A 12,771-nucleotide genomic window follows, 5' to 3' on the forward strand; every position below is an offset into this window, starting at 1 on the left:
GGATGGTAATCTGGATGAACTGACTGCACTGATTACGTTTTCAGGTGGATTTTCTCACTTATAAACATATTAAAACTACTTTATTCCCACTGATCACAGCAAATATAGCTGCAAGGCAGAGAAAGGATAGTGAAGCTCCGCCCAACGCACGTCAGACACACTTTTCCACCGCGCAGCCAGAGCAGCAAAGTCAGAACTAAACTGGTACAAGCAGCAAAAATGAAGCAGGAGACGCGATTTTGCTGCTCTTGCTGCGTCCGCTGTGAACGTAGCATAATATCGGCAAGATATAGTGATGGAATTACCTCTTTCGGTCATTTAGTGTTAAAGCTAATACTGGCAAGTACAGATAACATTCGGTTTATGTTTTGTATCTCTACAGTTTACATACACTATATGGCAAATAGCAAAGCGTATTGCACAGTAAATATACCTTTAACAAACAAAACAACTTTTGATACGATAACAGATTTACAAAAAGAAAAAAAAAAATGAAGTGTCCCAGAAACTTTTTATTTAAAATGTGCTATAGTTAATAGGCATGCAGAAACACCACCCGCTTCTCATGGGGTTTGTTCAATTGCAATGGAGGTTGCAAAAACGATTGCATATTGCCCCCAATATTTTGCATGTTCTGATGATCAGTTCATTTCATGCATATTCTTGAAAGGCAAAAATGCTAAATAGATTTGATGTTATGATTGTTTTACAAACTCCTGCTCTCAACTGAAGCTTTATGATGCTTTGCTTTATTATTGTTTTATTGGATAGTAGAGAAATATATGGTTTATTTAACATTTATTTAGAAATAAAGTGTTGGTTTAAATTTGGCTAAGCAGTCTGTATGAGACCAAGTTCATACAGAAGCCAAAACTGATATATCTGATTCTTTTTCCCCCGTTTCCGACCCATATCCACGATTTAAATTACAGTCTGAATTGCCCACTTGCAATAACCTCACTAAAATCTGAATTGTGCTACTTTCACAATTGGAACAAAATCCGTGACCTTATGTATCCGATAGCAGTCTTATAGGACTTTAAGATCAGTGTCATCGCCCTCACTACATTCTAAAACCCATTTATTTCAATGACTTTTGCTGCACAAGAGAGGTTTTTCACAGCAACTGCACCAATTTCTGATCCGTTCTGCCAGTCTGGTTAAATACATGCAGGACCGTTAGAAACCAAAGCATTCAGCCACAAGCAAGAAAAAACAGAAAGCAAATTGAAGAAATTTGGTTTGTCTGAATTCTTATAGTATTATATGATCCCAAGTTTGCGACTGCAGTAACTAGGCAACAGATCTTATTCATAAGCCCAAACTCCAAACTCTGGACCTAGGAGACTAGATGGGATTGCCAGACTAGTGGTTAGGGCATCACACTTGGAATGCAGAGGTTCTACTTCAAGCCCCGCCCCCACGGACTTCCACTCTGTGTCCCGGAGCAAAGAACCTTAACCCCACATTGCTCCGCCGGCCCCGCACAATGGCAGCCAACTGCTCCCCTAGGGAATGGGTTAAATGCAAAGAGTTAATTTCGTTACTCTGTACTTGTGACAGCGTAATGACAATAAAAAACTTGGGGGGAGAAACGGTTTGTGCACATACTGTTTCTTTATTGCTGCTATTTTTCTTCTAACTAGCAAGGCTAGCACTTTACTTCTGACAACAATCAAACAGCTGCCCATCTGGCCACCCAGAGCCAATCAGCCAATGCAGAGAGGCGCAATCAGCTAATCCCTTCAAGAAGTGCAGCACAAACTACATCCAGTCTGAAAGGCATAACAGTCAGCTCACATTTCTTAACCATGTACATCTTTGCAATGGCTACTCATTCTGAGAGACTTCTATACAGCAGAAGCACTCACTACTTCACAAAAGGCTATGGTAAAGAGCTGTTTTTTCCCGTACCTTTATTCAATTCAATTCAGTATTTATATAGCACCAAATTCACAACACAAGTCATCTCAAGGCACTTTACTTTCAGTTTACATTCAGTCAAATTGATACAAAGTTTTCTATATAAGGAAAACCAGTTGATTGCATTGACTCAAATACAATCCCTCACACTAAGCATGCTTGTAGCGACAGTGGAGAGGAAAAACTCCCTTTTAACAGGAAGAATCCTCCAGCAGAACCAGGCTCAGTGGGAGCGGCCATCTGCTGAGGCCCACTGGGGTTCAAGGAGACAGAAGCAGAGACACAAAAGGCAGGAAACACACAGCCAGGCAGGGGAGCTCCGAGCCAGCTCCCATGCCAGAGGACGAAGAGAGCACATCCAGCCAGTCATGGTCAGAGAAACAGGACCACACTGGAAAACAGGCCGATCTCCAGCATCTATAAACAAGGGTGTTGATGGAAGCAGCAGAGCTGATGTTTCTCTCCAGGATGGAGTCACAGCCAAACAGGAACAGACGAGGCAAAGCTACTCTGAGGAAAAGCAGAGAGAGCAGAACGTTAGAGATTGAACTAACAGATTCTGCAGAATAGGAGAATAGAGAGAGAATGAAGCAGAATGATGAAATGGGGGTCCCTATGTCCTCCAGCAGTCTAAACCTATAGCAGCATAACTATAGAGATAGCTCAGGAAGAAGAGATTAATGGACGGAGTGTCTGATTGTATTCATACCTTTGGTCATAATATTGATGCTTAATAATTTAATGAAATAAAGTTGCCGGCATCCATTCTTACTTCTGTAAAGAGCAGGCTGGTGTGTGACATTTACATTCTCCTTCTACAAATGTTGTTCACTGAAATGTTCAGACTGAAGCCTGACCACAGTCACAATAAGATATTGGTTTGAACAAATATACCAAAAAAAAAGATTCTAGCAATAATTCAGAGTTGACCACGAGGAGGGATCTTAGTATTGTTTAGGTTTTTGGTATTTAAGGGCTTCATGAATTAAAGCTATATCAAAGCTTTTCTTTTTAAAAATAAAAATGATGGAAACTTTCAATTTGCATCCCTGCCGGGACATGTATGAGGAAAGATCTCAGGTTCACAGTAAAGCCTGTTTAATCCTTTAGTTCTGCTTTATTCTCCTGAGATAAATTCTTCAGTTTGTGTCATTTCACACAGCAGGAAAGACTTTTTCACTCACCACCAAATTTTCCTCACTGTTTAATGTAATCAGGTAATACGCAGCAGTTCCTCTGTCGCCTAAGATAGCCGCGGCCTCTTCATGGGGAACGGTGGGGAATATTTTTCCAGTGAATAATCACGTTTGTTATTCCAGCAGTGTAGCAGCAGAAAATCAATATGAAATCAAATGAATAGCCCTCCTCGGTTCCCCAAAAAGGAACACTGAGACTCAGTCCTGGAGTGCCATCAGTCATCTGAAAAATCCAGACGTGCTCTGTAGCCAACAAACCGTGTGGGGATATGAATGAGTAATGTTGCTCTGTACCTTAACAGCCATTTTCCTGAGTGCCCTTGAGCAAGTCACTTAACCTCCCACTGCTCCATTGGAGCAACACGAGGAGATCAGCAGGAGGTAAAGCTATTTTTCTGCAGAACTCAGTGAAGTGAACTATAACTATCCTCTCCAAGTTAAGAAGGAGATGAAAGCATAACAAGTTGCCATTTTTTCCTGTTTAAAACACAAAAGTGTTGTTTAAAGACTTCACAGCACGAATCTTATGGTTTCTCATAAATGCCAGGACTCGGCATCTTAAAGTTGATAATAGTTTCTTAACTTGCATCAAAAGTTTACTGCTGTATAGACTCGGTTACCTGTAGAAATCACAGGGTAAGCTTTAAAAAACATTATGCAGGTAAACAGCTGCAGGAGGTCATCACCTGGAGTTCTTCATCTAATGGAGCTTTCACAGAGATAACTTCAAAACTGTCGAGTCATTCCTCATTTCTTTCCTTTTACCTCTAAGCAGCTGGACTTTTATCCGTGTAAAAAGGTGTAGATCAATAGTTCTCTAGCTTTCCTCAAAGTCTTTACTTCAACTATGGCTGTTTATTTATTTTTTCTCACTTTCAATTCACTATTTGGATTAAGATATTTTATAGAAAAGAATAAAAAGATAAAACAGATTTCAATTCTTTCTATACAGAAAAATTATGTGGCAGAGTTATTAACAGAGATGCAGATCATATGAATTTTCATAAAGAGTCTTCTTATCTAACGTCTCTGTGCTCTGGCCAAGCTCAGCTGTGTTTGGGCTTATTGTACATTCTACAGGAATGGAAACAATTTTCAGTTTGACTTGTTTGACCTTTGGATTCGAACATTTTTTACATTTTGATAGTGGTTTATTCACACAAAATGGGATTTTTTTTAAATCTTTAGCAACAGATAAAGTAAAACGGTTCCCAAAGTAGGGCTCTGGACCCCCAGTGGGGGCTGATATTGCTTTTAATTCCTTTATTTACATGTTGAAAAATCAAGCCATGATTATAGATGTTTTACTAGCCTAAATAATAAAAGGAACTATTGATTTATAATGGATGTCAAATGGAAAGAAAGGCAATGTTCTTCATGTGAGCATGAAATGCATACATTGCATGGCAAGAACTAAATCGGCAAATCCATGCACTTATATGGAGTGAATTTTGTTCCGTTATTGTTACAAGCAAACAACATGTTTGTAAATGGACATTTGAAAAAGATAAATCTGGGAGTGCTTTGGTGGCGCAGTGGTCTGTCAGCCTACTGTCCAAAAAAAAAACAAGCCACTAATGTCGTAAAAACTCAAAAAAAGAGAGAAAAAGATAAATCTACAAATTACATTAACATTGCTGTTTTCTCAGATATTTATTTTTACCTTTTTCACATTTTTTTTCTTTTCAGAATTAAATTTTTCAATTAGCGTTTTTCAAATTTCTCTTTTTCAGATTGAGTTTTGTTCATTGCATTCATTTTAAAATGCTTTTTAAAGATCAAATTCTCTTACATTTTGGAGATGAGCTTAAGAGTACAGACTTATTTCATTTGGTCAGGATGGGATGAGGAGAATGTGATGTTGTAAATGCATGTAAATTTGAAAAAGGGGAGTTTTAAACATTTTTATTTCAATATAAGATCTAAAAAAGTGGGGGGAAAAAACAACAATATATGAAAAATAATTATAGTTTTAGCTTTTAATTTCTGGATTTCATTTTTGTTATATTCCATTTTTACATTTTTTTATCCGCTTGCAGCAATAATGGAACAAAATTCCCTCCAATCGTCTGATACCGAGACAAGACAAGACATAAAAAAATTTAAAAACGCTAACATTGACCAAACATTTCTGCTGGCTTATATATCTTCTCTGCACTGTTTAGCTAAACTGGTTTCAGTGGTATTTTTCACCAACTGAATGCACCAGTACTGTAACTCTCCAGGTGTGAAAAACACTTCCTCGTACCGTAATTGGATGTAATGTTGCAGAGGTATGGGGCCAAAATGGTAGCTTTAATATTTGCAAATGTGTGTGGAGAGTTGTGTGTCTGTATCTCGATTTGTGTTTGTGCAGTGGGATTTGAAAATGTGTAAATAAATCTGTAAATGTGTGAGGAGATTTGTGTGTCTGTACAACAATCTGCAAATGTGTAAAACTACTTGTGTGTAATCCATTTTGCAAATGTGTAAAAAATCCACAAATCTGTATTCAGATCTGCAAATGTGTACTGAGATTTGCAAATGTGTAAAAAATCCACAAATCTGTATTCAGATCTGCAAATGTGTACTGAGACTTGCAAATGTGTAGATCAATCTGTAAGCACACACAGAGACACTTGTGTCTGAAGTATTTTCGCTTCAAGACCCAGAAATACAGACAAATCATTGGTTACAAGTCAAGCGGTTTTTCAGTTGGCTCTCTTTACACACGTGATTTTTGCTACTCTTCTGCCGTGTGAGATGCACAAATGCGTAGAAGGATTTGTATGTCTATTTTCGCGATTTGTAACCCCTTGCGCAGGCTCGCAAGCTCACATGCTGCCCTGACCCCAGGCTGACAGGCTCACAGACAGCCTCTACCTTTTTTTTTTTCCTCCGCTGCGGGAGTTGACGTGACAAGGATGATATTGATACCATTCAGTAAGGAAAATTTTTTATCTATTATTAAACAAAAGGTTATGGAAAGATGGCAGAAGCTGTGGGAAGAGCATAGAACTGGAAGTTGGCTTTATAGTATTCAAAGGAAAATTGGTGAAATGAGGAGAACGGAAAGGAATAAAAAAGAGGTTATATCTAGATTAAGTTTCGGAAACACGGGGTTAAATGGAAACCTATTTAGAATGGGAACAGGAAGTTGTGGTTTTTGTTATCAAGGGGAGACGGTGGAGCATGTTTTGTTGTTTTGTTATAAATATTCTATGGAGAGAAGGGTTACAAGAAAATAAATTACACTTAAATATACAAGATATTTTGGGGGAAAAAAAATCTACTTATGATTGTTTTTGTAATTTGATAAACAATCTTGAAAAAACGAAATTGGTAGAAAGGATATAAGTTTATTTATGTAAATATTGTTAATATTTATTTTTATTTTTCAGTGGGAAAATACATAGCATCCCGATCCACACTCCACTGAAGTAGATGGTGGTAATGCACATCATAAAGTTGCTTGCCAGCCGCCATAAAACAGAAGCAGAAGAAGAAGAAACAGTTTTACTAATGCAAACTATAGAAAAAATTAAAGAAATATACTTACAGAAAGCTGACGGGATTCCATTGCTCTCAACTTAGCAGGTACAACCCCTAGGACCCCAGTAACGTCACGTACTGTACAATACCGCTAACTGGTGGTATGTGGCTGTATGTGAAGCAAGTTGTGCTGAACTGTCGCAGCAGAGAGAGAGCTGTGAGCCTGTGAGCCTGCGGTCAGGGCAGCATGTGAGCCTGCGAGCCTGCGCAAGGGGTTACAAATCGCGAAAATAGACATACAAATCCTTCTACGCATTTGTGCATCTCACGCGGCAGAAGAGTAGCAAAAATCACGTGTGTAAAGAGAGCCAACCGAAAAACCGCTTGACTTGTAACCAATGATTTGTCTGTATTTCTGGGTCTTGAAGCGAAAATACTTCAGACACAAGTGTCTCTGTGTGTGCTTCCAGATTGATCTACACATTTGCAAGTCTCAGTACACATTTGCAGATCTGAATACAGATTTGTGGATTTTTTACACATTTGCAAATCTCAGTACACATTTGCAGATCTGAATACAGATTTGTGGATTTTTTACACATTTGCAAAACGGATTACACACAAGTAGTTTTACACATTTGCAGATTGTTGTACAGACACACAAATCTCCTCACACATTTACAGATTTATTTACACATTTTCAAATCCCACTGCACACACACAAATCGAGATACAGACACACAACTCTCCACACACATTTGCAAATATTAAAGCTACCATTTTGGCCCCATACAGAGGTCATGATTTTCTTTGCTTATTTTCATCCTGGTTTTTCTCTTTTCTCTGCAGTGCAACAATGACTATGCCCCAGTGTGCGGCTCTAACAACAAAAACTACCAGAACGAGTGTTTCCTCCATAGAGACGCCTGCAAGCTGCAGTCTGAAGTCCTCATTATGTCAGAGGGAGACTGTCCTGCAGGTATGTGCAATTATATCATGACACATGCATGTGTTAAGAGAACCATATACACCTGTCATAAAAACACACTGACGCAAACTAAAGCAAAACCAAACATGTTTAGGAAGAATGCTTAGAGGATAGGAGGTAAAGACCCTGCTACGTCTGCATGTATAAAGTGTAAATATGAAGCAAATTGCAAAATAATGAAAAAAGAATCAAGTTTTAACTTTGTTTCCTATTCAGGCGACATGTTAAAGTGTTTAGAATCTAATGAGGCCTCAGAGAGCTTCAGTTTTACCATTTAATAGAAGAAAATCAGGTGTTATTAAACCAACGGGGTATCATACAGTTTACTTAAAGTTTGTGCTTAAAGAAAACAGGAATAAATCTTCAGAGGAATCATTTTCCTCTGTAGTTTATTTGATTACGAGGCATAATGTGACGACATCTTCTGTAAGAAGGTCGTTTATGGCTGTTTCTAGGAGCTCTGCTCAACACTTCAAGACGAAAATTACTAAATCGAGAGTGGGAGATAAATAATCCTAATTTCTAAGATTCTCTGTCATACTGAAATAAGCCCATGGACCTAATTCTAACTCATACTAGCCCATTTTTTCTCTTCTTAGCCCTTTGAGATGATTACATTCTTGCATTTTTTGTTTTTACATTTTCTTTTTCAGTGCTGATCACAGGTTATCAATGGAGCTTTAAAAAGTAGAGTTTAAGATGGTTGTTCCAAATTCTACATGCACCCATCTTTCAGCTATTTAGATGTAATTTTATTTTTCTTTATGCTGGGAAATCAATGGATCCTAATCAAAATTTGCGTGAAATAAGTTTGAACTGTTTTTTATCTCTGACAGCTTTCTCAAACTGATAGAAAACCAATTTCCCTTTGTTCTTAAAAATCTAGTCAGCCTCATCTGCCAAATTTAACCAAACTCTATACTCAAAGTAGCACACTTCATTCACAAAGATTAAAAAAATATATTATATAAACAGGAATAAACTCAGCAGCAATTTCCTGCATCCAAGGTTATTTTGATGCCAAGATATCATGGCTGCCACTTTACTTTGGATTAAACCGTTTATAAAAAATGAAGAAAATGATATCGGCACATCTTTTACACTCTGTTCAAGAGCAATCCATCTTCTGATTAGTCATAGATTGATTATCCTCCACCTGTGCATCTGTACTGATCATTTGGATGAACTGATGCCTGAAGTTGTCATAATTTTGTGTCAGGACTAAAATGCAGCTATGATCTGTTGTTTTAAACTCTTAAAAAAATTTATCAATTAATTTACATCCAATTGTTCTAAATTGTCATAACATAAAAACTTTAAGCATCAGCAGAGGTGTCTGCAAAAACCTCTGACCAGAACTAAACTTTTACTACTTTGCTGAATGTAACCAGGAAAATAAAGACATTTAAGAGCAAAATAAAATATCCAGGACTAAACAGCAACAGAAATACGCTGTTTAGCTCAATTATTTAAGCATTGATGGGAAAATAAAGCTGAATTTTTTTCTTTTTTTAATGTTCCTCATTTAAGACGTTCGAAACCTTCAACGGTGTGGAAATGGACTCACAACCACCTTCACTTTGACCCTGTTTATTCATAGGCTTCGTTGGAAATTGGTTAAAAATCAGGACAAACAGGCTCAGAAATTATAAGCCTTTAAATGCAGGGGGCTGAATTTCAGCATGCAAGGATGTTTGCTTTATTTTAACTGCATAAATCAGTAGTTAAATCCAAGCATCTTTGACATTTTTGAGATCTGTTAAAAGCTTAAAAGCAAGATCGCGAAGCATGATGTAAGCATTACATTGAATAGCTTTGTCAACATGCTTTAAAATGTCTCTCTTAAGGTTTTAGACCAAGAAAGCCGCTGAATAGGATTCATTCTAACAACCATCCTGATCCTTTTTCAACTTTAGCAGCCAATTGTATTGTTGAACCATTGATAGGCATTTTTTTTGGTGCTAATGCAAATCAAACACCTAAAACTGAAACTTTTTTATACACAGGTGAAGATAGCTTTTATCTTCATTCATTTAGCACATTCCAAAAAAGTAAAAAAATAAATCCACTGGACCTTGTTGGCAAGTTTGAAGACGTTTCGCTTCCCATCCAGGACGTTTTTTCTTTTCAAAATGTCAGAAATAGCGTTGATGCAAAACATGCAAATTGAACCGGACAAAAGGGTCCTCCTATGGGAATGGGCGGTTGACAAATAACTGAGGTCCAGGATGTTAGCCTGCATTACCCGATACCCATCTTTGCCTCTGAAAGGGGGTCGTTAGAGGGAAGCATTGGTTTGGCTGAACAGGGAGATGCTCTGCTCCCCTGCATTGGGTTTGAGGCCGCGATGAAAGCGGGAAGGAATCAACTGTATCGCTGTATTATTTCGTTTAGAACAGATTTGAGGCTGGGTTTTTTTCGCTGACCAATAGAGACTTTAAAAAATGGAGGAAACGCTTAATTTGTCCCATAACCTTTTTCCTCTAACAGCTTTTACTCATTGTGTTTTTATGAGTCGGTTTCATCGAGGGCATCACCTGAGGTGTTCATCTTTCCCCCGCTGGAAAGGAAAAGAGTTAGTGTAATTTTTACCCATAATTGGGATTAGAGTTTCCTGATGGAGTTTGGTGTTGAAGCGGCTGCGTGGGCGTCATCAGTTAGAAAAGGTCGCGCACTCCATTAGCTGTGTTTTGAAGAGCAGGAGGGCTGCGTAGAGAATGCATCTCTTTTTATTTTATCATCTCCATAACGAGTTATTACTATTCCTGGACCTCTGGACCCTCCCTGACTGGCACTGAGCTATAGTCACCATTTCAAGGTGTAGTCAGAGAATTTGTAGATCAATATAAGCCTCTGAATTTCTGTTATTGTTCCAAAACTCTGTCCTCCCCAACATTGAGTAATAATATTAGTTGTTTTTTGATTAATTGAGCAATAAATAGGAAATTTACTGTAAGACTAAGCAAAACCCTTTCTCATTTATCACCTGGGATGGTAGTAACGTCAGATTTTTCTACCTTCAACCTAGAAGCAGAGTGTTGCACTACTTTGGATCAATGTGTCGGCTGTAATTTCTATTCACTTTTATTCTGAATTCTATTTTTGTGAAATTGGCTTTGGTTGTCATTATTACTTATGGCTCTTGTAACATTCCACACACAACAAAATAAATGATTGAGAGCTTGATGCTAAAGAGCACAAAGCCTTACAGAAGCACCATTGGAATGGTTGATTTTTAGTCACTAATTATTGTTACAGTTAGCTGATTTTATGTAATATAACCTTTTTACCTTTTTTTTTGCTATGGTTTTTCTTCAATTATGATCTCTTGTTTGAGCTCAGAGAGAACAAAAACAAACAAACCTTATTTTGATGAACTAAACTCTCTGCGATTCCTTTTATTGATGTGCAGGAGCCCAAATGGTGACCCTAAGCATGCTGTGCAGAGGTCCAGTCATGAATAAAACATAACTCATGAAACAGCATTTGGGGATCTTATCTGACCCATGAGCAGAAGGCTGAAGTCGGAGTAAAATTATATAAATTCCTTCTGTTTCCACCTTGGAGACCAATGCACAATCCTTTAAACAGTACCGTTTGTGCATCCTGCCATGAACTGGATCTATATAAAAGGGTTACTGAACAAAGACACCGCAGGTAACACATTAAATATGAATATTTGTAAGTTATGAATAACTGTTTGTGAAAGCAGGATGCCTTTGTTTCACCTCTTTGCCTTTTTTTTAGCACAGTTTACCATGTTTAATCCTTAAATGACATATTGAAAGGGATGAGCTTGTTAAGCAAAAGCTGTAACTCCCACGGGGGACTATACCAATTAATGAGTCACATTTTGGGTAATGTGCTTATTTGTGAGTGAATCCACCTGTGCGGTGCTGCTTGGTGATTTTTTATTTTATTTTTTTTAACAACTAGGTGAGTCAGAGCTTAAGCCAAGATTGGATGTTGGCTCTAAAGGAGCTGACTCAGTTAGCCTCTCTGACAAGCTGCCGGCTGAAGTCCATTAAAGGAGCCGTGAATGGGCCGGCTCAGCAGAGGGAACGTGGGGAGATGGAGGTGGAAGTCGAGCAACAGTGTGTGTGTGTGTGTGTGTGTGTGATAAAACAGAGCTGCATGCAGTCACATGAACCATCCAGCCTGTTTTGAACTCCACGGCTTGTGTGTGTGTGGTCCTTTTGAAGCCATGTGATGGCAGCGAGATGGGGTGTGTATGTGGGTGTGCGTGTGATAAACATTTCGGAATCAATTGGCAGAGAAAGAGCATAAAGTATTTTCTTTCATACAGCAGGCAGCACTCTAGAAAACCTAATTCAGGCTTTCAAACAGGGAGGCTGTTGTAGTGCCAGTGTCCAGAATGGAGGACGCTCCCTTTATTCTGGCAGCGACTAGGAAGGAGGTCACTGTACACACATCTTAAGTGTGTGGGGATGAATAGACAGGCCACAACCGTCACACCACATCTTCTCAACTGCTTTTTTTTTTTTTTTTTACTTTCTGATTTATGACTAAATTAGCTTTTGTTGACAGCAACACAATGACGCATTGGTATCAATGCAGTTTGCTGCCTCTAAATGACTTCCAGCTATTGAAATCTCAGAGATGCATTGCTATGAACAAGTATACTCTCATCATCTGTTGTTACTTCAGTGTTTCAGATCATCAAGTCCCCCTTTTATATCAATCATCCCATCATCAAATAACTTTGATAAATCGTATTTTTTGGGAAGCTTATCTTATCACAGTGTGATGTGTAGAATCACTTAACAGCTTAGAAATCACTTAAACATAAGCCCATCTGTCCCCTAATCTCTGTTGCTACATCAGTGCTCAGTTTGAAGGATTGCTGCTACACCATCCACAGAGGAACACACAATCCTGAATGTTTCCTAAGTAGCTTAAAGGGAAAAGTCATAGGGAAATCATATTTAAATGTAAAATCATTCTGGCTTAAACATGTATATAACTGTACTCTTTATCAGACTCTATTGTCCCCAAATTTTGAAAATTTCTATAAAAAAAACCCTGTCTTCAAATCTGTGGGGTCTTTTTTTTCGTTATCTTATGAAGGCCAGTTAGTTCTACGTCAGCCTGAACACCTAAATTCGTCCAATCATGTATCGATGGTCATCTGTCAATTAAATTTTTTTGGTCATAGCTTCTTGATTCATATGT

At 38.1% G+C, this 12,771-nt stretch overlaps 1 protein-coding gene across 1 annotated transcript in view; it reads left to right on the plus strand.

The window, feature by feature from the left end:
- tmeff2a (transmembrane protein with EGF-like and two follistatin-like domains 2a) overlaps nt 1-12,771 on the plus strand; it is a 259,245-nt gene that overhangs the window by 93,210 nt on the left and 153,264 nt on the right. The window contains exon 3 of the mRNA XM_038282916.1: nt 7,440-7,569. Coding sequence (XP_038138844.1) covers nt 7,440-7,569 — 130 coding nt within the window. The remainder of the gene's footprint in view (nt 1-7,439; nt 7,570-12,771) is intronic.

The sequence above is a fragment of the Cyprinodon tularosa genome, unplaced genomic scaffold (genome assembly GCF_016077235.1).
Source record: "Cyprinodon tularosa strain WSP-4 unplaced genomic scaffold, ASM1607723v1 ctg189, whole genome shotgun sequence".
NCBI classification, from domain to species: domain Eukaryota; kingdom Metazoa; phylum Chordata; class Actinopteri; order Cyprinodontiformes; family Cyprinodontidae; genus Cyprinodon; species Cyprinodon tularosa.